Raw genomic sequence first — 27537 nt, forward strand, 5'->3', positions numbered from 1 at the left:
TATTTCGTGTGTGACGGCGCAAAGTGCACTGTGTAAAATTGACCTCTTTGTCATTGTCTAACACTCTTTGTGTGCGCTAATTATTCTGTGTGTTCGCTGTAAATTTTTTTGTTCTTGAATGTGCAAATATAGTTATTAGTAAAATGTCCTTTTTTTCTCCTTAATACTTATTCAGCTGCGCAAATTCCAATACATATACAACTACATTGTAAGTGCACTGTACCACTAGCTTTGGTGACTCTTATGTTGCGTGCATTAACCGGCTATAGTTGATCGTGCCAAGTTGAAGGTTGGCAGTATTGAAACTGTAACATCTTTGTACCAAAAAGCACGTGTGTAAACTGTAAACTGTGATGTAAACATAAACATGTGTAGCAGAAGTACACCAATCGTCAAGTTATTGAATTGAGTGGGACTTAAACAAAATTACGGACAATGGAAACAGCATGGGAAAAGTTAGAAGTCAGACTTTCAGCTCCTGTTCTGAAAGCAATCAAGGATCTTGGGTTTAAATACATGACACCAGTGCAGGTACAAATTATAAAGTGAATCATAAATGTGTTGCGAACCTTTTTTATTAATGTGGTGTAATCTGCGTGAAATTAGCCATTTAAATTACGTAGTTATTTAAGACGGAATTCGATTTTTTTTATTATTTCCATTTTCTAGTGCGTAAGTTAAACGCTATTCTCTTGCAAGTAGCGAAGTTTTTACAATGTAAAGTAGGTAAGCTTCAGTGCGATAATTAATTTTGTGGCCCACAACTATCTAATTACACCCCGTGATATAGCGTATCCTGACGAATTGGGGAAAATAATCCTTCTCGACATTCGTTGAAATCCAAGTGAAGATGTCAACAAGGGAACAGCGAAGTTCTTTAAAGAGGATACCATTTGGAAAATATGTGTAGTTATGTCGCACGTCTGTTGTACCTTACCTCTACTATGTACAGAATATTTTTAGAGGATTTATTGCACTGTTTTTTCTGAGAAAAGAGAGGAACAGAGGAGTATGTGTTTATCTTTAAAGTTTTGTAATACCGGTTTCCTAACAGGCGTATGAGCCCAGTATATCAGGATTACTTGATGACACAAATGAATTTTCATTGTGCCATGTATTACATGTTCTTATCATTCCACTTATGGAGGAAGTGAGAGCATGAAGAGGAATACTTACATTTTTCTGCGTTCCTGAAATTATTATTATTATTATTTGTGAGTTTGCTATTCAGGTAATTCTGTCTTTGTGAGAATCTCTGTGCACATAGCAAATTTGGAGCAATCACTAGTACAAATTTTGTTTGCTGAATGTGCTCCATAGTCCCACTTCTGCCAGTGACCTTTACTGGCAAATGACGTCTTGATAACCTAACTTTTTTCTACCAATATTTCTGTTTCTTTTTAAGACATTGTGTTTTTACCAATTCACATAATTGATTGATGTAAGGATCCCAATAGTGACTTATTAAATCTGTTTTCTTTGGATACTAGTAGGAGGATGCTTGTGTGTATATGGGACAATAAATCACTATAGATAATGAATGACAATTTATCATTTATGAGGATTGTCAGGGAGACACTTTGAGCTGCCTCCCTGTCTTTCACTTCTGTATCTAGTTGCATAGTATCACATGGGACTGCTTCCCTAGGCAATCTGAGCATATGCTCTGTCTCTAATGACCTCATCATTGATAGGATATTAAACCCTTATGACCTTTACTCCTCCCCTCCTATTGAAAGATTGCCTAAGAACTGGATGTTGCATGGGATGGTCCTTAACTACAAGTAATTTTCCAAAAAATAAAGTTTTAAGTTCCGTAGTCCTATTCCAGTCAACAAAAAACCTCTGCTGAAATTGGACAACTAGTAGATGATCTCCAAGTGCCTTGAAGTTGAATATTGTTTATGAAATGCTTAATTCCATAAATACTAATATACTTCTCCCCATTTCCACCTTTTTTTTATATTCTAAGCGAGAACTTCGGTGGCACATCCAAACCATGCTGGCATTCAAAACAAAATGTTCCAAACAATCCCAAAACTCATGACAAAGTTACGAAAGCCCAGGTTTTCCTTAATGAGGAACACAATTTGCACAAAATAAACTTGTTTCTGTAAACAACGTCTACAGAATCAAAACTCGATATGAGTGAAAAACCCCGAGCGGGGTGGCGCAGTGGTTAGACACTGGACTCGCAATCGGGAGGACGACGGTTCAATCCCGCGTCCGGCCATCCTGATTTAGGTTTTCCGTGATTTCCCTAAATCGCTCCAGGCAAATGCCGGGATGGTTCCTTTCAAAGGGCACGGCCGACTTCCTTCCCCGTCCTTCCTTAATCTGATGAGACCGATGACCTCGCTGTCTGGTCTCCTTCCCCAAAACAACCCCCCCTTAATTTTTTTAAACATTATTTAGTAATTTCGTCATTTTTAATGGGTTTCAAGGATGTAAGTGCTGATAGAAAATCTGTAAATGAAGAGAAATAACTCTGGTGCGTGCTGTACATATGCAGTTGATGTTTTTTGTTTACTTGCAGTATGATATCTGAGTTAATGTTCTGGTAATTTGACACGTGAGTAAGGAAATCATGAAGTGCTTTGATTGCTCCTGGTAACAGAAATGGGGGATTGCAGAAGTGTCTGATTCCACCCCTCTTTGACCCATGACTTCACCAATATGGCAGAAACGACAATCCTCAACATCTCCAATATGGCGCGTATGACGTCATTGTATAAACACAACAACAAACACGTAAATACATATAAACCCAACAGACACAGCTCCCTCCACAAAAAAAAAAAAAAACAAAAACAAAAAAAAAAAAAAAAAAAAAACAGTGCGGGAAATTGGGGGGTTTTTGGTAGGAATATACTAAATATAAGAACATATAGACACACCACAATCCCAAACCATACAAAACGACGACATAAAAACACCACAAAATTCCCAAATTCCGCTACACTTAACAATATCGACAGGAATCGGTCACTTCCCTTCACCTACATAGCCCAAAGGCAATTGTCGATACCACAAAATAAAAAGCAACTACTCCAAAAATTATAATCACACCGCAACTATGGATACCACAAAACCAACAACTGAAACAAGAAAAATTGTGATCGGACACTTCCCTTGCCCTATATAGGTCAACAGCAGCTCAGGACACCAAAACACAAATAGCTACGACACATTGGAATCGGACACTTCCCTTGACCTATATAGGTCAACAGCAGCTCACGACACCAAAACACACTAATTGAATCTGTCACTTCCCATGACCTATATATTTAAAATACAACTGATGATACCAAAAAAATTGCAGTCGAGTACTTCCCCTAAGATACATAAATCAACCACAAGTACCGATACCAAAACATCAACCACCAACACATAAAGCAAATAACACCGACCCAACAACACATAAAAACCCCACGAACAATAAACCCAAAAAAATGACTACTTACCACAGAAAAGTTCCAGCACTACACACTAGGTCAGCCATCCCAATGACACACACACACACACACACACACACAACACACACACACACACACAATTCACATATTCTGCTTGCATACGCCGCATTTCACTATCTTTGCCACGAGCCCAAAAAGTTGCAGAAACATAATGACGGACAACACGTCCCTCATTTCCATTCTTCTATAACAGTCACGGCCAATAAATGCACACTTCAAACACCAACACCCAAATGAACCCAATACACCACATAACATGCGGACCATACACACACCATCAGCCGCAAGAAGACATCTACAAACACAGCACACTCATAAACTAAACTCCACACAGTCATGATGTCACACACCACAATACCCTTACGTCAGGGGTCAAAGCCGACAAGTGGGAGTCGGACGCCTCTGTTGACCCCAGAAACAGACTCATTTGTGCATTCAAGCAAGAAGAAAAGAAGAGCACTTATTCTTTTTAGATAGGTTTTATGATGTAATGCTTTTGGTATTCGCTTCGAATGATATGTAAGACCTGGTACACAAAATATCCTGCCATTTGGATTGCCACATTGTTAACTCCACAAAACAGCTCACTGTGTTTTTGCATGAAAAGGTGGTGTTCAAGAACAGTAGAGCCATCATTGGGCATTTCATTGCTACTTGTTATGTAAATCTTCTTGTGAAATTCCTTTCTAGTTTGTATAAATCTTTTGAAGGAAGCCAGTGGTAAAAGTTTTGGCTCTGAATATTAGTAAGCCTCAGTTTGTTATTGAATAATATGTTTGCTACTGTCATGTACTTTTTTTTGTAGGCTGCCTGCATTCCATTACTGTTGAAAAATAAGGATGTCGCAGCTGAAGCAGTCACTGGAAGTGGTAAAACATTGGCATTCCTTGTTCCCCTTTTGGAAATGCTTCAGGTATGTTAAACTTTGGCTCTACATTTGACTCCTCAGTTGCAAGCAGTCAGTAATTTTATTTATCATCAATCCTTCAAGATATTTCAGCAAGTATCTTTTCAGTTATATTAATTGAATTACATTAGACAAGAATTTCACTCTGTGTGATTTAAAGAATTGCATTAGGACAACTAAACTGTGATGAGGACTCACATCTAAAACAGTGGAGCTTAAGTCCACATCAGGTTATCTTGATTTCAATCAACCGAAGCCTGTGGTGCCACCCACAGATTGCACTTGCAGAGGGCATGGTTGTGTATGTGGTGACACACTGTAGGGTGGTTGTTTGTTTCTAAATTGTTTACGAGTGCTCTTAGTGATTCATTAGATTTTCTTGAGTGCTGTTTCTGAAAATAATGTTGAAAGAATTTGTTGCGGTTTGTTAGTGAGTTATTTTGATATTGGCAGTTATGGGCAATACCTTTGTTTTCAGGTTTGAAATTATCAGAGTGATGTGTTGTTTATGATTGGAAATTTAATTTTATGGTTTGGTTTTCTATCTATCTATCTACATGATTACTCTGCTATTCACTCTTATTTTATCATGATGATCATTTCTCCCTAAGTAGGTGGGTGCCAACAGAATTTTTTCGCAATCGGAGAAGAAAACTGGTGATTGAAATTTCATGAGAAGATCCCGTTGCAATCATAATCGCCTTTGTTTTAATGATTGCCACTCCAATTCACGTATCATGCCTGTGACACTCTCTCCCCTATTTCGCGATAATACAAAACGAGCTGCCCTTCTTTGTACTTTTTCAATATCATCCGTCAGTCCCACCTGATGCAGATCCCACACTGCACAGCAATACTTCAGAATAGGGTGGACAAGTGTGATGTAAGCAGTCTCTTTAGTAGACCTGTTGCACCTTCTAAGTGTTCTGCCAATGAATCACAGTCTTTGGTTTGCTCTACCACCCACAATATTATATATGTGATCGTTCCAATTTAGGTTATTTGTAATTGTAATCCCTAAGTATTTAGTTGAATTTAGAACCTTCAGATTTGTGTGACTTATAGCATAATCGAAATTTAGCTGATTTCTTTTAGTACTCATGTGAAAAACTTCACATTTTTCCTTATTCAGGGTCAATTTCCACTTTTCGCATCATACAGATATCTTATCTAAATCATTTTGCAAGTCCTGTTGATCATCTGATGACTTTACAAGACGGTAAATGACAGCATACATAAAACAGTCTAAGGCAGTTACTCAGATTGTCTCCTATGCTGTTAATATAGACCAGGAACAATAGAGGGCCTATAACACTTCCCTGGGGAACACCAGATATTACTTCTGTTTTACTCGATGACTTTCCATCTATTACTACAAACTGTGACCTTTCTGACAGGAAATCATGAATCCACTCACACAACTGAGGCGATACTCCATAGGCACGCAGTTTGGTTAGAAGACACTTGTGAGGAACGGTGTTGAAAGCCTTCTGGAAATATAAAAATATGGAATCAATTTGACATCCCATGTCGAAAGCACTTATTACTTCATGAGTATAAAGAGCTAGTTGTGTTTCACAAGAACGACATTTTCTGAAACCGTGCTGACTATGTGTCAATAAAACGTTTTCTTTGAGGTACTTCATAATGTTCAAATACAGTATATGTTCCAAAACCCTACTGCAAATCGACATTAGTGATATAGGCCTGTAATTCAGTGGATTACTCCTACTTCCCTTTTTGGGTATTGGTGTGACTTGAGCAATTTTCCAGTCTTTAGGTATGGAATGTTCTGTGAGTGAGTGGTTGTATAAAATTGCTAAATATAGAGCTATTTTATCAGCATACTCTAAGAGGAACCTGACTGGTACACAATCTGGGTCAGAGGCCTTGCCTTTATTAAGTTTTTGTTAGTCATAGAGAATACAACACAGTTCATGAGTAGATTCCTGTGTGTCTCAATAGGAGACAACATGTTGACCAGGACTGAATTCGTACAGTTATTTGGTTTAACTGCGGAGGATGTGAAGTGTTACCTACATGGGGAAGATATGAGATGAACCAAAGATGCTGAATCGTGCTCCAGGGACCAATATTATCCTTAGGGGTTCATGGTTTGAGAAGTCCAGGCTGGCCATTCTAGAGATAGTGCTGGTGCCATAGACTTTGTTTTAGTGGTGTAGGTAAGCTGAAGTTTGTTTATGTGTGTGGCTTTGTGATGTACTGCATTTTGAAGCTATGTGTGGGTTTGTGGCATCATAGACTTCATTTGAGCTGGGTTGACAGAAGTGTCCGACTCCACTTGTCTGCTTTGACCTGTGTCAAAATGGTGTTGTGACACATGACGTCACTATGACGCAGAGTTTTTAAGCTGGTTATGTTAGTAGATGTCATGTTATTGTAGTTAGTGGTGCCCTCTGGTGGTGGATGTGAATGTGCTGAGTTTAACATGTGATATTGGATTCATTTGAGTTTTGGTTGTCATGGCGCTAATGTGGTTCTGAGTGTAGGTAATGAGGTAACGTGGGCTGTGGAAGTTTCTTCAGTGAGTTATTAAAGTATTTTTTAGGTCTGATTAATTTGGTGTTTGTTGTGCAGAAAGAAGTCTAATTTTTTTGTTACTTATTTGTTAGGTATGGATATGATGGTGAAGTAACCCGCCAGGTTAACCGAGAGCACTAATGCGCTGGTTCCTGGACTCATGTAGGTGCGCCTGCCCCGAATCGAATCCGCCTGGTGGATTGACGACGAGGGCCAGTGAGCTGACCGGCCTGGATGTGGTTTTTAGGCGGTTTCCTATACCCTACTAGGTGAATACTGGGCTGGTCCCCACGACCCGCTTCAGTTACACAACTCGTAGACATTTGAAACGCGTTCGCACTGTTTCATGATTTCTACTAGACACAGGCAGCTGGGGTATACTGATTCTGTCACGGGGGTACGAGTTGGCGGCAGGAAGGGCATATGGCCACTCCTTTGCACTAACCATGTCAAATCCGATTGTAACAATGCCGACCCTGCGCAGATTGTGGGAAAAATGCTCAAGCGATAGGTTAGGATATGCTGGTCAAGTCCACTAGTGTATCATTACATTCTGAGATGGGTGATGATATGATATCTGGCATACAGTTTCTGCAGATGTTCAGTCTGATTGCTGAATATGTTAAGGTTGGTAAAGAGTTCAGGCAGCTTGGGCCAGGGATATGTATATGTGGCATTGTTTGTCTCTGTGGTAATTGTGATGTTTTGTGTGTTTAATTGATGTAGTGAATATGGGTATTTGGGTTTTTGAGTTGTTGAGGTTTTGGTTCCACTTTTCAGAATTGTAGGTGTCAGATTTTTGGTATCGATAGCTGTGGTTGAGCTGTATATAAAGAGAAATGTCCAATTCCACTTTTTGGGTTTGTAGATTTGCATTTGAACTATATAGGTCAAGGGAAATATCCACTCCCCCTTTTCTGGGTTGTAGGTGTTGGTTTTCTTGTATTGGTGGCTGTGGTTGAGCTGCAGGAGAGACGCTCAGTAGCTCGGTACGGGCTTTTGTTAAAGTTTCGAGAACATACCTTCACCGAAGAGTCAAGCAGTATATTGCTCCCTCCTACGTATATCTCGTGAAGAGACCATGAGGATAAAATCAGAGAGATTAGAGCCCACACAGAAGCATACCGACAATCCTTCTTCCCATGAACAATTCAAGACTGGAATAGAGGGAGAACCGATAGAGGTACTCAGGGTACCCTCCACCACACGCTGTCAGGTGGCTTGCAGAGTATGTATGTAGATGTAGATATAGGTCAAGGGAAATGTGCAATTCATGTTGTTTTCTTGGTGTTATGTAATGCTGTAAATTAAATTTTTTTGGATATTTTTTGTTTTGGAATGGTGCAGTGTTTTTTATTGCTGTATGTTTAGCTTATCCCTGTCGTAATCCCCCAATTTTCCGTGGTTGTCCTGTTAGTTTCATTTTATTTTTAGAGTGAGGCGTTATTGTGTCATTTGTATATTTGTTCGTGTTCATTAGCATGTGTATATAGTGACATCATTGACATTTGTATATGCTGGAAGTAGCCATTTCCACCACATTGAATCATGGGTCAAAGCAGATGCATGGAATCAGACACTTCTGTAATGCCGTTCAAGTAAAATTTCTGATAACAATTCTTTTAATGTGGTTTTATTGTTCACTGACAATTTTGTTTGCTTGATTTTTGCATTTCTATTTGTTTTGGTATGTTGTCAATATTAGGATTGTTGTATTTTTTTTTCTCCAACCCAAAAAAGACCCAAATTGCTGTAGTTGTCCCATTAAAATCATGTTATTTGTGCAATTAAATATATTCTGTATTATTTGAGTCCGTTCATATGTGTTGTAATGAATGATATCATAGTCAGTATATTGTGTGAGCTTAAAAAATGGGTGGCCATCGCCTTTGTGAAGTTGGGGTCAAGCCAACGGGTGGTGCCACAATCTTCTGTTCTGTCGCAGATTTATGTTGGGCAAGATTTCCCTGGTGAGTGATTTTAGTCGTGTTTGTGATCACGTATATCAAAATACATCATTCAGCATTCATATAATGTTTGAAAGTAGAAAACATAACAATTTTCCATAGTAAAAATTCATGAAAATTGAGTTTCAGTCTTCTTTCAATAATTTTCCATTATGATGCCAAAATGACCACTGAACAACACTGTATTATTTTGATCCATTGACTAACTTTATGTAAGATAAATGCTCGAATTTTTCATCAAATCGGTTGCCTAAGTTTAGCTTTTGTAATTCAAAAACTACTTATTTCTTATCTCTCCTTGTTCAAGTTTCTTCACAAACTTATCTCTCATTGCTACTCTGATTGAGCCTGCAATCATAATCTGGATTTTTTTTTTTTTTTTTTTTTTTTGTTTGTGTGTGTGTGTGTGTGTGTGTGTGTGTGTGTGTGTGTGTGTCCATTAACATGATAATTGCACCCTGTGAAGGAATGAATTGACTCCTTTCTACACATTCTCTAATGCTGATATTTTTTTCAAGTACTGTTATTGTACCAGATGAATTCCCGTTCATTTGTCATCCATATCCTAAGCCCCTAATGTTTTAGTAAGAAATTTACTTTTTGGAGCTTGCATTTGCAAAAGCAATAATCTACACACCTCCTCTTGATTTGTGAGTGGATTAAGAAATTCCAAGTATCTCCAATGTGCCTGCTGATAGTGTCACCCAGTAAGTACTGGAGATGCAGGTCAGCCGAAGCATTCTGTACTTCTGCTAGCACTCACAGTGATGTACGATGGGAAAGAACGAGATTGTGTCAGCTGCTGGTTCTATGCAGACAATACAAAAGCATCAGACAGACAAAATGTTTCAAAGCAAGAGGTGAAGGAAAATGGTGACAGTCTCTAGTCAGTATACCACAACCTACAAAATTATTACACATTCAGTAGAAACTGGCAAACATTTGGACAACTAGGATTATTAATTTAATTCAGTTTGTGCTATTGGGTCTCAACTGGACCGCAGTCTCACGATTCTTGACATATTCAGAAAATACAGTCAAATATTTGTGGCAACAATGAGGAAGAGAATAGTTTCAGTCTCAGCACTAGAAGTGCATTGCCTCTTTTCTCACCTCCCATTGATCACATGGAAGTAGAGTCCCATTGGGTATGCAAAACTGTCACATTACCAGCCTATGAACAGTAGAAAACAACCGCTGTGGTTGTCACTGTCTCTGATATAGACTTTTGCCAAATTTTTGGTGCTATTGTAGTTCATTTGTGCATCAGCTTGAAGGATTTCTCACAGACCTTAGAAATATTAGTGTTTTACACCCTTTCCCTCTTCAATGTATATACACAAAGCTGCCAGTTTCTCCCTTTCCTACTAATTGGAACATGATATTCAAATAGAAAGATTTGTAGTTCTTGACAACTTACCATTCAGCAAAATATAAACACTTTTGTTTGCAGCAGTCCTCATTTTGTTGCATTCATACAATTATTGAGTCACAGAAAGAGCTGTAGAATTTCTGTTAACTGCATTAAGAATATTGTCTGCATATGGAGAGTTGCCTGTGACCACAGCATGCCCTTTCAATACCAATAATAATTCAAAGAAACTTCAGATGACACTGAAAGTCATCCCAGAAGATGCCACATAAAGATCTCAGAGGGCGCCCACATTAGATGTAGACACATTTGGCATGGGTGTCAGGGGCAGAGAGTCATGCAGTATTGGGTTAAATGCCTATCAGAGAGCCAGCCATGATGGACAACAGGAAGAAATGCAGAGAGGGACTTAAATTTCAGGAATGAGAAATAAAATCTTTTAAGATTTGCTGATGACACTGTAATTCTGTCAGAGATGGCAGAGGACTCAGAAGAGCAGTTGAATGGAGTGGGTATTTCTTGAATAAATATTAAGAGATGTACATCAAAAAAAGTAATAAAAAGGTAATCAAATGTACATTAATTAGCTCAGGTGATGCCAAGAAACTACATTAGAAAATGAGACACTAAATGTAGTATACAAGTTTTACTATTTGGGTAGCAAAATAACTAATGATGTCCCTCATTGTGCCCAGAAATGAGGACATCCTACCAGTGATCCTTCCTACCCCTCCAGATAAGGTATTCTACCATCCACCCAACCTTCAGAACACCCTGGTCCATCCCAATGCCAATCCAATCCTCACCCCAACCCCTTGCCACAGGGGTCATATCCCTGTGAAAGACCAAGGTGTAAGATCCGCTCGATTCACCCACGCAGCACATTCTATTCTTGTACTGTTACAGGCTTATCCTATCCCACTAGAGACTGGGCTGCTTGTGAAAGCAGTCATGCCTTATACCACCTTGCTACAATTTGTGCACAGCATGTTGTGTGGATATGACTACAAACCTGCTGTTCACCAGAATGAATGGTCTCTGCCAGTCTGTTTTCTCTTGACCATCTAGAGGCAGAACACACTGCTGAGCACAACATGCTTGAGTTCCATGGCTGCTTCATAACCCATGCCATCTGGACCCTCTCCTCTGTCACTAGCTATTCTGCTCTATGCATGTCGGAGTTATCCTTGCAGCACAGCCTTTACTCCCACAATTCTCCTGACTTCAGGCGCCATTAACTTAATGTACCCACATCCTGTATCCAGTAGTCTCCCCTTCATCTGTCCTGTCACCCCCTTCCATTCCACACCTCGACGTTGTAATGCTGGTACACAGCATGAACTCACCAGCTGTGTGCCCAAGTGTAACATTTCTAGCCCATTCACCAATCACCTCTCCCTCTTGCATTCCTACCCCAGGCACTTGCAGCCTTTCTCCAAGCTGTCAGCTACTCCTCCTCAACCTCTCCTCTCACTCCCCACCTCTTTCTTCCCCTGATCACCCTGTCCCACACAATTCTTCAACCTAGTCCACATCCCGAACTGCAATCCCAGTACTGTTTGTCCTGCTGTTAAGTGTAACTGCACAGGTGTATGTAAGTGTGTGTACTTTAGCTCATTATCAGAAAGCTAACAGTTTTCATTCTCTTTTATATGCCTTTCGATGACTCAACAGTTCTCAACTTCTTTTTATTTGTGAAATATTACTTATAACAACAAAAGTACTCCACACACCTGTCTTTACCTTTTTCTTTCTTTTGTTTTATGCTCCCAACACGAAACAGTCTCTTCCAGTGATTTCTTTGTTGCAGAAGCGTCCAGATAAACTGAAACGGCATGAAGTTGGTGCAATAGTAATTTCTCCAACACGTGAATTAGCCACACAAACTAATGAAGTCCTCTCACATTTTCTGGAGTATGTCAGTAACCTTACACAGATTCTCTTTGTTGGTGGCACCACCATTGTGTCAGACGTGGAGAAATTTCGTAGTAATGGTGCCAACATCATCATTGCTACTCCTGGTCGCCTGGAGGACCTCCTTACTAGACAACAGGACATTAACCTTCCAGTTGCTGTGAAATCTTTGGTAAGTTTGCAATCAGATGTAATGCTTTGAAGAGTGATGTAGTGCTAATACACCCAAATTTTATCAAATCAGTGCCATTTCTTTTTTGCTGTTGTGCATGAAACAACTGTTTTAACACAGTTCACATCATTTATATATCTTCACTGAACCTAATACCAATTCATAGATTTCATGTTACATGTAACCTTCTAATCTTGGTAAGTACTGTGACACACAGAAAGGATAGTAAGTACTTACCAACTAACTAATCAAATGATGAATTCATGGCTAGCAGAAAAAACTTGTCAGGCCTGAGCTTTCAAAACAGCAAATTATTCAGATTCCAATGAATAACTTGTAGCTGAAAGAAATGAAAGGTAAAGATCTGGTATCCTGACCTGACAAGTTTGGAGACCCATTAGAAGATATGCTTTCGATGACAGCTACTAGACAGTCCTGCTACATCAGCAGATGCTGGTGTCACCACTACCACGGGGATGCACTTGCCTTGTCGACCTATCAGCATCTGTGACCATGCTTTAAAGCCAGCAACACAGCAGCTCGGTAGTCAGTCCTGATTTGCTGTGCCCACTACATGACATTTTTTGGTTCAGAATTAGCATCATCTGATATTTTCGATCAAGGTTTACTCGCTGGACTTGTTATTCCGCCATGCTCTCTCCATTTTCTGTCCGTCTCTTATTGTGCCATCTTGTTTACTCTCTGCTACTCACTGTTGATGGCTCAGCCAGTTGGCCAGTTTCTGCTGCTTCTTGACTTGTTCCCTGTCTTCTCAGATCACCGGTCACTGTAAAAGGAAACTGGAAAATGGAGAGTAAAGATTGTAATTGAAGGAAATACGCACAAAATAACAGAACGAGAAAATAAAAAGTGATGTGAATAGAAAGAGGAGAATTAAAATACATAAATTTAGGGGAACAGGTGCTGAAGAAGAGGACTAAATAGGAGAGCAGTATCACTTGTAGGTTGTAGTTGTATTCTTCACTTCCCTTGTGACTAATCAAACCCGTGGCCAATATGCAGGGTGATTATAATTAAAGTTAAACTTTCAGAAACACTGTAGAAATAACACCACTGGTCAGAATGACATCAAATTGCAATGGAATATTATCGGAGAAGGGTGAAAACGTATGGCAGAAGAAAAAAAAATAGTGTAAAAATTGATCAACAGATTGTGCTGTATGTGTCAGAATATGTAAATGAAAACACCTGCCATGCACACGACATATTCAATGTGGTATAAACACTCCAGATACATGGCTTTCCCTCCTTCAGGATCTGTGACATTCGCCATGACTGTATCAAAGCAGGATTGTGCTCTGCTTGTAAAGCTGTATTACAAGAATGGTGACTGTGCCCTTGTCACTCTTCAGAAGTTCCACATAGATGGGCGTGAAGAAAGGCATTGGTTCAATGACTGCCATAGGTCTGGAGAAAATGCTTCAGAAATTCGAAAATACAGGTTTTTTTGGTGTGCAACCTGGTAGAAGGAAGAAACGAATTGATTTGACATCAGTGTAAGCAGTGGCTACTGCAGTGCAGTAGGAGACAAGTGGCGGTGTGCAAACGTGTCGTGCACGGAGAATTGACCAAACAGTGGACATACGCGTGAGCACGGTGAGTAAAATCCTATGAAACATCCTTCTTTGCTATCCATTTAAAATTACCCATGTGCACGAGTTGCTTCCTGTTAACCTGTCAGAAAGAAAGACCTTTGCTTTGGAATTTCTTGTTTGCATGGAAGCGGACAATGATTGGCTGGGGAAGGTTTTGTGGACACACGAAGCCCACTTCCATCTGGCAGGATATGTTAATACACAGAATTGTCAAATCTGGGCAACGGAAAATCCACATGCAACTCAACCAGTACCACTTCATCCTGAAAAGGTCACTGTGTGGTGTGGGTTTACGGTATCATTTATCATAGCGCCACATTTTTTCGAAGAGACAGGTGCTTTCGGTCCTGTTACCTGTACTGTCAGTTGTAAGCACTGTGAGTGTCTTTCGTGCAACCATGTCATTCCATCCCTCCAACGGCATGGATGTGCCTTTGAGATCATTTTTATGCAAGATGGTGCACCTTTGCACATTGCAAATCCAGTTAACCAGCTGTTGAAGTGCCATTTCACAAATGCTAGAATTATCAGCCACCATTTTCCTACAGTTTGGTGATCCCAATCACCTATCTTAATACATGTGGCTTCTGGCTGTGGGGCTATCTGAAAGATCTTGTGTTCAATGTTCCGATTGCAAACTTAGCTGCAGTGAAGGCACGCATTGCGCAACACATTTTGAATGTGACTCCAGAAACACTTTGATCAGTTGTGGTATATGCTGTTTCTCAATTTCAACCTGGAGAAAACAGTGGACAGCATATTGAACATGTTTTACGCCTGTCACATGGAAATCAATAATCCAATTTGATTATGATTGATGCTTTTTATGCAGTTTTTGGCCGCAGGGCAATTAAAAGCCGATGTGATTGATGCTTTTTATGTGCATTTTGGCCTCAGGACAATGGGAAACTGATGTTATTGATGCTTTTTATGCAGTTTTTGGCCTCAGGACAATTAAAAACCAATCTTTCCCATCCAATGTGATATGACCTCCAATGTGATATGACCTTGCCATGGTGGATGGACTTAGTAACTAACAGCATCACACCTGTACACCCTTGCACACTGAGTAGCACAGTTTGTTAATGTCAGATGTTCACCTTAGGCATTGTATGATTCATTTGTAATCGACCACTATTAAATTGATGCTTACAGTGCCATCTTTTGCTACATTTTGTAACTATTTATTTTTCTTCTGCTGTATGTTTTCGCCATTCTCTGTTAATATTCCATAGCTATTTGACGCCATTCTGACCATTGGTGTTATTTCTGCAGTGGTTTGAAAGTTTAATTATAATCACCCTGTATTTGTGATCCCAAAACTAATGATCATTTGCAACCCACTTCACTATAGGGATTCACAGTATATAGAATGTTAAAGAGATGTCAAGTGGAAGTCATGTGCTGCTATTTTGATGGTTATTTTGCTTAGGGAAACCATGGAAAAGATAAATTTAGATTTGAACTGCTATTCAGCCAAATGTGAGTCCATTGTCTTAACCACTGTGTCACCTCTCTGTCCATACAGGCTGACTTGGAAAACTTGGTTAGTAGTATGGAAAAGATCTGAAAATGTGAGAACTTAGCAGTGACATAGATTAGTAGGCAGATTAGAGGTGAGTGGAGATGTATCCTAAATACGACAAAAAGTAACGGAAATTAAGAGTGAGACAAACAGTACAGACGGAGAAAAATATAATTGAAATGAAAACAAGAGCAACAGTCCAAATAGCATTGAGCCAGAAAACCACAGAAATACAGAGGATTTGCTGAAATATAGTCCATATTACTTAATGTTCTTTTGTCAGCACCCCTGCTCTAGGTTTTTCAACATCCTCATCAGATCCTGTACTCCCTCTGAATCCTTTCCTTTTCATTGTTGTTAAGACCCCAGTGACTACCACTAATGTAAGACTGGTCCTGTGTGCATCCTACCACTACCTGCACTAGTCCTGTTATAATTTTACATGGTGAGGAGAACCACCCGCAAAATAAGTCGCATCGTATACAAACTAATGTGCATTGTCCAGCCTTTTATTGTGGTATGACAAGCACCAAATTATGAAAAGTGTGAATGGACACAAGCAGAGAATATGTATGGCAACAGATAGTACTGTATTTTAGACCTTGCTCTGTGCTGCAGTAGTTAGTATATTGGTGCCACTTTTCCCACGCAAGGTATCTGGATTTCCATTCTGATACCAGTTCTCCAGAAATTTGCAGTTACAAACTTTGTCCGCATCGTGTGCCTGGTTGTCATCACGAACATGTCTTCAGTTTACAACCAGTTATCTCCTAATCTTCTTGTATCATTCCTTTCTTTGTCTTTCTGTTTCTTGTAATTTATGATTTTCTCCCTCTCTACCATTTTTCCAGCATTTAGTGTCCCATAATTTTTGGCCCATTTAATGCGTACTTCCCCTCATCCCTGACTTCTGAGTTTTCAATTTTTTTTTACTTTTTGCCAGATGCCAACAGTGCAGTTTTATCTCTCATCCATCCATTTTTATGTCTCATTTTCCCTAATTTGTTAGCTTCCTCCTCCAGCCCTTTCCACTCTTCAGCCAGGAGCTGTACCTCATCCTGAAAACTATCAATTTTATGTCTTTCAGCCTTTGTCCGAGTGCTCCCATTCGATGAGTAGATTTCTTTTACCCATATTGTAAGTAACTTAAATATATGTCATAATTAGATAGTGTTTCATGTATGTGCTGATATTTCTGCTCTCGGCACTGAAAATTGCTTAAAGCTCATCTCAAAGTTACTTGTGACCTACATTTTCTATGTATTGTTTGTCTATTAATTCTTTGCATTGTTTATGCACAGGAGTTACTAGTTTTGGATGAAGCAGACAGGCTGTTAGACATGGGCTTTGAGAAGACTATATCTGTAATACTGCAGTACCTACCACGGCAGCGACGTACTGCATTGTTCTCTGCCACTCAAACTCGTGAACTAGAGCAGTTAGTACGTGCTGGAATGAGAAACCCAGTACTTGTCTCTGTCAAAGAGAAGGGGAAACAAAGGTTAGTGGCTCATTTAAAATCTTCATAATAACTTAAATATCCTTAAGAAGCATAGCTCTTCAGTCAAATATCTCTTTAATGAATTAGGACATATTTATGCAACTTTTGAATCCTTAAGTCTGAAGCAATAATTAAATGTAAGGAGAGTGTTGTGGTCCTTGTTCTGATGTAGAATGTGTGATACATTTACAAATAGTTATGTTATTTTTTACTTTTGTTTTATTGTCATATTTTCATAGTGTGTACAATTGATAATACTCTACAAATTTTATTGGAAACTTACTTCTCATAACCCTTATTTCTTTTATCCATATAGTGATGTTTCTACACCAGCTTCCCTCAAGAATTATTACATGATATGTGAACCAGAAAATAAAATGGCTTCACTTCTTGGATTTTTCAAGGAAAAAGGAAGTGACAAGAAATACATGTTATTCTTGTCCACATGTGCCTGTGTCCAGTACTTTACTGTGGTCCTCAATGAGTAAGTATGGCCTTTTTAATGGAAATTTAATATTAAAATTGTCTCTCTTTGATTCTACAAGTATGAAGATAAATAATAACACACTTAAAATATGGATCTCAGCAATGAGCTCATTTCGGTGAATAGAGTCAGTGATTGCTATATTGTAAATAATAACTTGTTTCTTCTATGAAAAAAAAGTAACAGTGACACTGGTGCATGTAATCCTGCAGCTGTATGGGGTTTTAATATTTACATGTTCTGTTCTTAAGTACAACCATTCAGACATTCTCTTCAGATCTGCTCTAGCTATGATACTACATTATTATCTTCTTTGTAGAAATGAACAAAATTTACTTTTACTCCTCCTAGGAAACTTAAAAAGCTACACAGTTCATTATTCAGGGGAAAATTGATAGATTTATAGACAATGATAGCAATGCATCACTGATGCCTGGTGCTTGTTAGCTCTGATGTAAAGAAGGCTTAACTGAGAATGCAGTTCACAGTGTAATATTGTGTACAATGGCACATAGTTGGCTGTCAGTTTGCAGATTGACAACATCACATTGAATTGATTCTCCTTCTCTCTGTGCAGAATGCACTTCTCCCACCCATCTTCATTACTGCCCCAGACTTGAACTATGGATGGCACTTATGTTTTTATGGAAAGCTGCTCACACCAAGGGTGAGATAGTGCTTGAGTTTTAGCCTCTCTTCCACACTCTGCTGAACAAGTCTTTGTTGGAGTGACTCTTTGGTCACCAAAATCAAGAGCTTAATATTAGTTGAGATTAAACCCAAGCCTTTAAATGAGTAATTACAGATGTCACCTTATCGTTATAAGGTCCTGCTTTCTCCATATCACCAAATGGTTCAAAAAGTATTAACTGATATTGTGAATAAGTATTATGTTGATAAAAGTGTTATACAGTGCCTTTATATATTCAAATTATTCCTATGGTTTGATCTTCAAGTGTTGATGTTACCCAAGCTGTAGGTCTGTAGGTGGTGCCCCTTTTCCTTCCTCAACAGTTGCCAGTTGGTTGCAGAGTCTTCTCATGAGACTCATAATGGCTGACACCTCAGCAGAGCATTTTCTGCATTCATAAACACATGGAAACCAGGGCATTTTTCAAAGCACATTCAACAGAGATTTGTAATTATAAAGCACTATGTGTGTCGAAACTATCCAGTTTTGTGTTCCTAATCATTATGGGGGAAAGAATTTTAGAGGTGTTACGTGGAGTGCACAGAAGTCCATATCTCTCCTGTGATCAATGAGTTCTTTGTTTGTCTGTCCAATGTGCTCTCGAAAGCAGTCCTGAAGGTACTTGCCCATAATATAATCATGAAGTGGGTGCAATTTTGTGCAGTATTGCCAAGAATATGGAATTGAGATGAAACATGCAATTTTTAATGCTGAAACAACCTTTCTCCCTATTAGCCATGTCGACCATCATACCACTAACAAATAAATGTCTTTTATCTTTGTATAACAACATGGTTTATGGTCCTTTATCTTCATTGTTCATTAAGATCAAGTGCGTAAGCTGGGATAGCGAGGTGCCTTCTTGAATGAGCTGTTAAAATTACAGTTGCTCTCCAGCATGTCCAGTTACTCCACTACCTTCCTGTGGTTTAACACATGCCCCCATTGCTTGATTTTTTTTGTGCCCTCTCACAATCTACCCCCTTTTAATGATTTTACATTCCTCTCTCTTTTCCCCTTTCATCATATTTATTAACTGCACTGTTCTTTCCATTTTTCATTTATCTTCCTCTTTTGGTCCATTCGTACTTCTCATTTTGTATCTTTTATGTACTCTTTACGTTGCCTTCTTCTTTATCTTTGCTTGCTCTTTCCAACCTTCACCAAACAGGCTTCCTTCCCAGAAGAAGGAGCATATAAGTTACAAAAGCTAGGATTAGTATTCTGCCTTAAATGTTTCTATCTGCAGTACTAGAAATTTTGTCTTACATATATCTTCATTCGGGTTTTCTGTCTGATATAATTAGTAATTGATTGGTGAAATGGGGATTAAAAACTTTTCTCTGCGTGAATGACTTGAAATGAAATAATCCTGGACCTTACTCCTAGTTATTTTAAATTATGAGAATATATAAAAGATAACGCCATCGTTCTGTCTCTACATACAAATTTGCAAGACTTTGAATACAGGTGATCAACACAAAAGATTGTAATGTGCTGCAGTGCAGTTACGAGGATACTCACCTTGATGTGATTTGCGGTTGGTCCAATGACCATTGTGAAAGTTTCTGAGACAAAAAGTAAATTGTGTGTATCTTTAGAAGACATATGACTGGAATGGAATTATGTAGTACCTTTTCTTGATGAACTCGTCTCTCTCTCTCTCCTCTCTCTTTCCCCAATGCTGTGCAGGCTTTTTAGTTCGTTTTGACCAAAAGAACAGTGTTTTACATGTGTCAAGCTTTTCAGTATAACTTTTTTCTCCACACTGCCTTGCCAGTTGTATTTAATAATTGAGAGGCTGGGTTGTTGGTCATTTAAACAAAATTGTACTATTTTTTTGCTGAAAAAACTGTATGTGTGTGTCCATTTGAACTTTTTACATAAAAAATTCTCAGTTTACTTGCTGTGTCAGATTTGGATAAAATCCCTTTTGCTGAGTGTGTCATTTCAACTTTTTATGCAAGGACTCCATCACAAAAAACTTCGTAGGTGTTTGAACTGTTTGTGTAGTTGCTTTCTTTAATTTTTTCTGGTTTTATGTGGGCTGAAGTCCACAGCTCGTGGTCTTGTGGTTGCGTTCTCGCTTCCGGCGCACGGGGTCCCGGGTTCGATTCCCAGTGGGGTCAGGGTTTTCTCTGCCTCATGATGCCTGGGTGTTGTGTGTTCTCCATCATCATTTCATTATCATTGACCCGCAAGTCGCCAAAGTGGCGTTAACTAAAAAGGACTTGCAATACGGCGGCCGAACTTCCCCACATGGAGCCTCCCGGCCACCAATGCCATACGATCACTTCACACGCACTGTGGGCTGAAGAAGAGGGAAACAATTTTTTAAAATTCATTGATGTTGTTTGGAGCTCAAATTTACCAAAACACATTTGATAAATTTATATCTCTGTAAAAACACTTCATATTTAAAAATTTGTTCTTCACTGGGTTTAGAAAGAAAGCAGCGCATCTTGGTTTCATATCACTAGTATAATCATTATAACCCCTTTCAATCCCCCTCCACTCCTCCCACAGTTGTGGATGTATATTTTACAGTAATTGTTAAATTACTGCTGTCAAAACTGCCAGTCCGCTTCATTTTTAAATTAAATAATCAACTCATGGTAAATGGCAAAATAAACATATAGGGATATACTTAGAAGGCTCTTAGAGTATTTTAGTGATTATGACTACGTAGTGTTACTCTCTTTTATTACCCTGTTTCTTTGAATCCATCTTTGTGGTGTGTGTGTGTGTGTGTGTGTGTGTGTGTGTGTGTGTGTGTGTGTGTTTTGCATACATGTGTACATGCTTGAAAAAGACAATGTGTTTTCAAGATAAATGGAAGCAGTAAATTTACTTAATCTCCGTTTTTAGTCAGCTGTAAACTTCTTCATACTCCACAAGCCAGATAACGATGTGTGGCGGAGGATACTTCTGATACCAGTAACTGATCTCCTTTTTTCTGTTCCACTGGTGAATGCCATGTGGGAAGAATGATTGTTGGTAGGCCTGTGTATTAGCTCTAATTTCTTGAACTTTTTCATTGTAGTCATTTCACGAAAGAACGTGGGAAGAAGTAATATGTTGTCCGACTCTTCCCAGAAAGTACTCTCGGAATTTCAATAGCAAAGCTCTCTGTAATCCACAACAATACTTTTTTAGTGTCTTCCACTGGGTTTTGTTGGGCATCTCTGTAACACTCTCTTGCCAACTAAACAATCTCATGATGCATTGTGCCACTCTTCATTGGTTCTTCTTTATCTCTTCTATGAGTCCTACTTGTTAAGGGTCCCAGATTGATAAACAATACTCAACAGTTCCGGAATGAGATTTTTGCTCAGCAGCGGAGTGTGCGCTGATATGAAACTTCCTGACAGATTAAAACTGTGTGCCGGACCGAGACTCGAACTCGGGACCGTCGCCTTTCGCGGGCAAGTGCTCTACCAACTGAGCTACCCAAGCATAACTCATGACACATCTTCACAACTCCAGTTCTGCCAGTACGCAATAGTTGATCAAACAAACTCTGTGTAAGGCACTAGTTTTGTGGATGTGTTACATCTCCTTAACACTCTTCCTATGAGTCTGTCTGGCGTCGTCTTTTCCAACAATTTGTCTAATGTGGTCATTCCACTTAAGGTCACACTTGATAGTTATTCATAGATATTGTACAGTGTATACTCTTTCAAATGATTTGTCATCAATAGTGTAGTTATACAGCAATGGATTTCTTTTCATGTGTATGCGCTATATATTACATTTATTTAAACTCAGTGTCAACTGCCATAGACTACCATTCGTCAGTCTTCTGAAGGTCATTTTGCAAAGTGATACTGTCTTCTGGTGTTGCTACTTTTTTATGGACAACTGCATCATCTGCGAACAGATCCTACTAGGTCATTTATATACATTGTAAGCAGTAACAGTCCTGTCAGACTTCCTTGGGATACTCTGAAAATTACCTTTACATCTGTCAATTTTGTTACATTATGAGTGGCACATTGAGTTCTATCTGCAAGGAAGTCCAGTATCCAGTTGCGTATCTGCTCTGATACTCAGTAAACTTGTACTTTTTTCACTAGATGGCAGTGCGGAACGATGTCAGATGCCTTTCTGAAGTCGAGGAAAGCAGTATCAGCCTGAGCTCTTTTGTTTACATACAGTGGACCTCATGGAGGAACAGAGTGAGCTGAGTTTCTCAGTATGCAGTATTGAGATGTGCAGAGGACAAGATAGTTCAAGATTACCATAACTGTCATCATGATGATTAATAACAGCAGAGGAGGGGGGGGGGGGGGGGGAATGTTAAGAAGACTTACGAAGTGATCTCAGTGCAGTATGTTTCCCACAATGCAGATACAGCAGTAGTCTTCACAAAATGGTATATGTAGTGTCCAAGTATTGCACTAGAAACAAACAAAAGTTTATGTACTACACCCATATAATGGTGGTCTGAGAAGTTCACAGCCTGATAGTGAAAATGACTATTTATGCTTTCAAAGAAGTTTTTTCCCAGCATAATCTCCTCTAATATCAATACATTTGTCCAGTGGTTTTCCGGTGCTATTATAGTCACTCTGTAGTTCTACTCTGAAAGTGCTGCAAAGTAGCCATCTACAGCCACAATGGCTTCTTGATTGGATGAAAAGTACTGACCACCAAGGAATTTCTTCAGTTTTGAAAATAGATGGAAGTCTGAGGGACCCAAATCCAAGGAATAATGTGGATGCTAGTCAGTCAGTTTCCCTGTTGCCAAGATACTTTTGCAGGTAGGTGCATTGTCCTGGTGGAAGATGAGTTTTTTTCATCTTTAAGCTGGTTCTGTTTTCACAGCTACTTCAATCAAGTTTTGTTAGAAATTGAGGGTAGTATTCTCCAGTTATGGTTTTACCTTTCTGGAGATAGTCATTCAATACAGTTCCTTTTGCATCCCAAAACATTTATGCCATGATATCCCCCACCGATTGCACTTTCCTAGGCATTTTCGGAGCTGAAGAACCAGCTTCTATCCACTGTATAGACTGGTGTTTGGGTTATGATGTGTAGTGATGAATCCATGTTTCATCCACTGCCATATATTGATGCAAAAAGTCACTTCTGTTTTTCGTAAAATGCACCAAGTGTCTTGCGAATAAGTTTTGTGATCCACAGTGAGCACACACAGTACACATCTTGCATAAAGCTTTGTCATGTTTAATACCTGGTGCATGATGTGACCAACACATTCCTTTGATATTCCTAGCATGTAGCAATTTTACACACCTTTGTACACTGATCTTCCTAAATCATATGACGCACTTTCTTGATGATTTTTAGTGTGCTTACACTTTTTGGATGTCCTTCATGTGGATCATTTTGGATGCTTTCAAGGCCACATTCAAACCACCCATTTCTTTAAGTGGAAATTGAAAGTGAAGAGGCACCATGGACATGTACAAACTGCAAATGACTTGTGGTCAGTGTTCAACCTTCTTTCATGAACAGTTTAATCACTGTACAATATTCGTTCTTTTTTTTATTCACACACTCCATGACTACTTCAAATGACTAGCTGAAGTCAACTGCTGCCACCTGGAATGACTTGCGATTTTACGCTACATTCACTAACACCTGTACCAACATAAGGAGGAAAAATCACACGAGTAGTGCTGCGATCTCTGGGTGAGACCTTCTCATTGTCAACAGAAAGAGCAGTGAGAGTACAAATAACATCTGAAGGTCGTTGCTAAGCACAGTGGTAGCAGGTCAGTCAGTCTATATGACACTAATATGGAATGGCAGCTTATACTCAAGCCATCAGCTGCACCCTTGCATTTGGTCAGTGTGGCTTTAACCTGAGCATTAAATGGGTGTCCATTGCAAATGATGTACTGCAGAATTTTGATTGTTGTTAATCAAATAACAGCAAATAAATGTATAAATGCTGGTTTGACATATGATAGTTCAGTTGTCTTTTAACATTATTGTCCTGTTTGCTGAACACCGATGACAACTAATAAATTTCATGAATTCTTTTGTGACATGATTTCAGGTTACTAAAAGATTACAAAGTGTTCAGTATACATGGGAAAATGAAGCACGCAAGAGGCAAAGTGTTTACCAATTTTCGGAACTCTGACTCAGGTGAGCCAAGATTTTACTTCATCTTTGCTTCTCATTTGTTTTACATTTAATGTATTTTCAGATACAATTAATCATGGTAATTTGTTCTCTCATACTAAAGGAATTCTAGTATGCACAGATGTAATGGCCAGAGGTGTTGACATACCAGATGTCCACTGGGTGATTCAGTATGACCCACCATCTTCTGCTGCAGCTTTTGTTCATCGTTGTGGAAGAACTGCAAGAATTGGAAATGAGGGCTCTGCGATAGTGATGCTGATGCCTACAGAAGATGCCTATGTGGATTTTATATTAAGAAACCAGAAGGTATTTTTAAGTTTTCCTCAGATTTTACATCACTTCACTAACTACATTCAATTGAGTTCATTCTCTATAGAGACTGTTCTACTGTTTCTCATAAGAAAAATTTGATATCTATGTAATAACAATAAAGAACTGACAATTTTGCATTTTTGAAGTAGTTCAATGTGTCCTAATATCTAGTATACGCTCATTTGATATTAACTCTTTTATACTGAGGAGCTTAAAAATGTATTGTTGGTCTTGTATGTATTGCTTGTTTTGCAATTTTATTCTGTCTGTATAACCAGGCCAAATGAGGCTTAGAGACAGTGCATCAAAACACCTCCTTCTCATTAACATATTGTGAATTAGCAAGCCTTGCTAATGAACTCTGTTTAAACATTTGAGATGCTAACAAGAGTATGCAAACACCCAAAAAAATTGATTCTATAGGAAGGAAATTAATTATTCAGTTCTTGTTCGTAATTTGTGCAGAAGAATTGAAAATCATATAATGAGTAGAGTCATCCATAAAAGTGAACACACATGGAATACACACTATAATTTTATGCAAGGGGATACACAGAAACAAAGGTATTATTTTTTTAAAAGCTATGCATTTTCAAATTGTTTACAAAATAACCTTATCCCCTTCAAAATATTCTCCATTACAACTAATACATTTGCCCCACCAGTGCTTCCACTGTTCGAAACATTTTTTGTAGTCATATTTAGGAATGGCTGACAGCTCCTCCCTCATTTTTTTCTTGACCTCTTTAGTGTTGTCAAATGGGTGTCCTTTCATGCCCCTTTTCATGTGTGAAAATAAGAAAAAGTTGCATGGAGCCAAGTTAGTCAATTAATGTGTGTGTTGCAATGAAACTATGCCATTTTTAGCCGAAAACTATGTAACAGAGATGGATGTGTGTGCAGGTGTGTTGTGGTGGAAGAGCCAGTCTCCTGTCTGTTTTTTGATAAACACTATTGTGCAATCTTCTTAAAACTTTCAAATAATTGTCAATGGTCTTTGAGCACATGCTCTCAAATTTTTTCAATATTTTCATCAGTTCGGGCAGTTGATGGACATCCAGAACAAGGTTGTCATTAACCAACAACTCACCATTTTCAGATTCAGCAAACCACTCATACATTTTTGTGAATGCAATTAAAAGACATTATAGTCTTGTCTGCTTAAATTCCATCCCAATCTCCCTGGAAATGTACCTAACAACAAAGCATCATAATGTGTGAGTGCTTCCCCATGGGAACTGAGGACAATGTATTGCTTGGATGAACCAGAGCCTCAAACGCTGACTCATTTGTATATGTCTTGATGGACCATTAAGTATAAATTTCTCTGTTCCCACTTGAGACAGCAGTAATTTCCAGATTTGTTTTCTTTGTTATCTTTGGCACTGAGTGTGCATATCGTTTTGCCTTGTCAAGAAACATCTCTCGAGTCAGGTGGCACAGTGCTTAGCACTCCCATTTGGGAGGACAACAGTTGAAATTCCCATTCAGCCAGCCTGATTAAGGTTTTCTGTCATTTCCCCAAATCTGTTAATGCAAATGCCAGGATGGTTCTATCAGCAGGGCATAAGTGAAAGCAATGAATACTTATTATGATTACATCATTAGTATTGGCAGCATTGAGAAATGGCCAAATGTACTGACAGCACAAACTAAGTTCACACTCTGCACAGTGGCTGATAAAAACGGCTGTACATAAGAAATGCCTTTGCTCGTGCTCCCATCTGCCATTGCGCCAAGTGTCATGTTATGAGTAGTTTGCGCAGACTCTCATCGACATGTACTTACAGCTTCTGAACAGAGCTGGAACTGTTGAAATGTATAACCTTACTTACTATGCTCACCAACTTCTACAAGTTTCTTAAAAACATCCATTTTGATGGTATGTATGTAGAGAGATTTATTTTTGCTATGAATATTTGAAAAACTGTGAAAAATTGTTAAATTTGAAGATGAACAATATTAAATTTGAATTTTCCTCATGATAAACTTGTTTAACATTCAGCACTCGGAACACTAACACAACAGAATCTGTGACGAAATAACTGCTATGGTGGCTTCTAGCAGCACTTTTTGGAACTCCCTTAGGCCTTGCCCCTGAGTACAAGCTGCAGGTGCATATCTGGACCACAAAAATCAGAAAAAATTTGAATCATGTTCGGATAAAAACCGTATATGCATTGAGTCCCATAATGCTTCTGGCTATTTTTGTTATTTAGTATGGGCTTAGTCCTTCTCATATGGTCATATCTGATTTTATGCTTAACTGGTTGTCACTCTTTTGGAACATGAAAGCATGGTTCCTAAAGATAGTGGATACTGTAAAAAGCATTTTGTAGTTCATGGAGAGCCGGTAGATCCTTTATGCTCTAATTTTAGAGAGTCTTCATGTGATTCTAGCTTGCTTTGTGGGTGCATGGTGTTTGGATCTGTAAGACTGACCTATTCAGAAATGTTGGACATGGTGCCCTATGAGGGGATTAGGTGGGCTGCAGGGGCATTAAGGACCAGCCCTATCCAGACCTCTGTGCTAATTTCACTGAGCTGCCACTTAACATCAGGCAGTGACTCATCATGGTGCAGCAAACCTATAAGATAATATCTGTGCTACAAACATCTGTACTCCGTACTGTTGCTCGTTCATCAATGAAATAACTTTTGATTAAGTTGCTGCAATTAATGAAGCCTTTTAGTATCCATGCATACATCAGTCTTTTAGAGAACTGCGAAGTTTCATGCCAGAGTTTGAGTAGATCTCCACCATGGCTTCTTTGTAGGTACTGAACTGTTTTAAACTTGATGAGTTTTAGAAGACATGTTCTCCAGATTTATCTTCAAATAATCACCTTGCTCGTACACTTATGGGTGTTATATTACATCACTGCTATTCCGGAAACACTTGATGTCATTGGCATAAATATGTCGACTTATTCCATTGCAAC

General features: G+C 38.8%; 1 protein-coding gene across 2 annotated transcripts in view; it reads left to right on the top strand.

Moving 5' to 3' along the window:
* The first annotated feature begins 317 nt into the window (after positions 1-317).
* LOC126100358 (ATP-dependent RNA helicase DDX55) overlaps positions 318-27537 on the top strand; it is a 47983-nt gene continuing 20763 nt past the window's right edge. Inside the window, exons 1-7 of one of the 2 annotated variants that reach the window (XM_049910968.1) lie at positions 318-531; positions 4282-4389; positions 12074-12349; positions 16792-16991; positions 17308-17475; positions 24192-24283; positions 24384-24589. In XM_049910968.1, the coding sequence (XP_049766925.1) occupies positions 436-531; positions 4282-4389; positions 12074-12349; positions 16792-16991; positions 17308-17475; positions 24192-24283; positions 24384-24589 (1146 nt within the window). In that variant the 5' untranslated portion in view covers positions 318-435. The remainder of the gene's footprint in view (positions 532-4281; positions 4390-12073; positions 12350-16791; positions 16992-17307; positions 17476-24191; positions 24284-24383; positions 24590-27537) is intronic. The other variant, XM_049910969.1, reaches the window with a different exon arrangement.

The sequence above is a fragment of the Schistocerca cancellata genome, chromosome 9 (genome assembly GCF_023864275.1).
Source record: "Schistocerca cancellata isolate TAMUIC-IGC-003103 chromosome 9, iqSchCanc2.1, whole genome shotgun sequence".
Taxonomy (NCBI): Eukaryota; Metazoa; Arthropoda; class Insecta; order Orthoptera; family Acrididae; genus Schistocerca; species Schistocerca cancellata.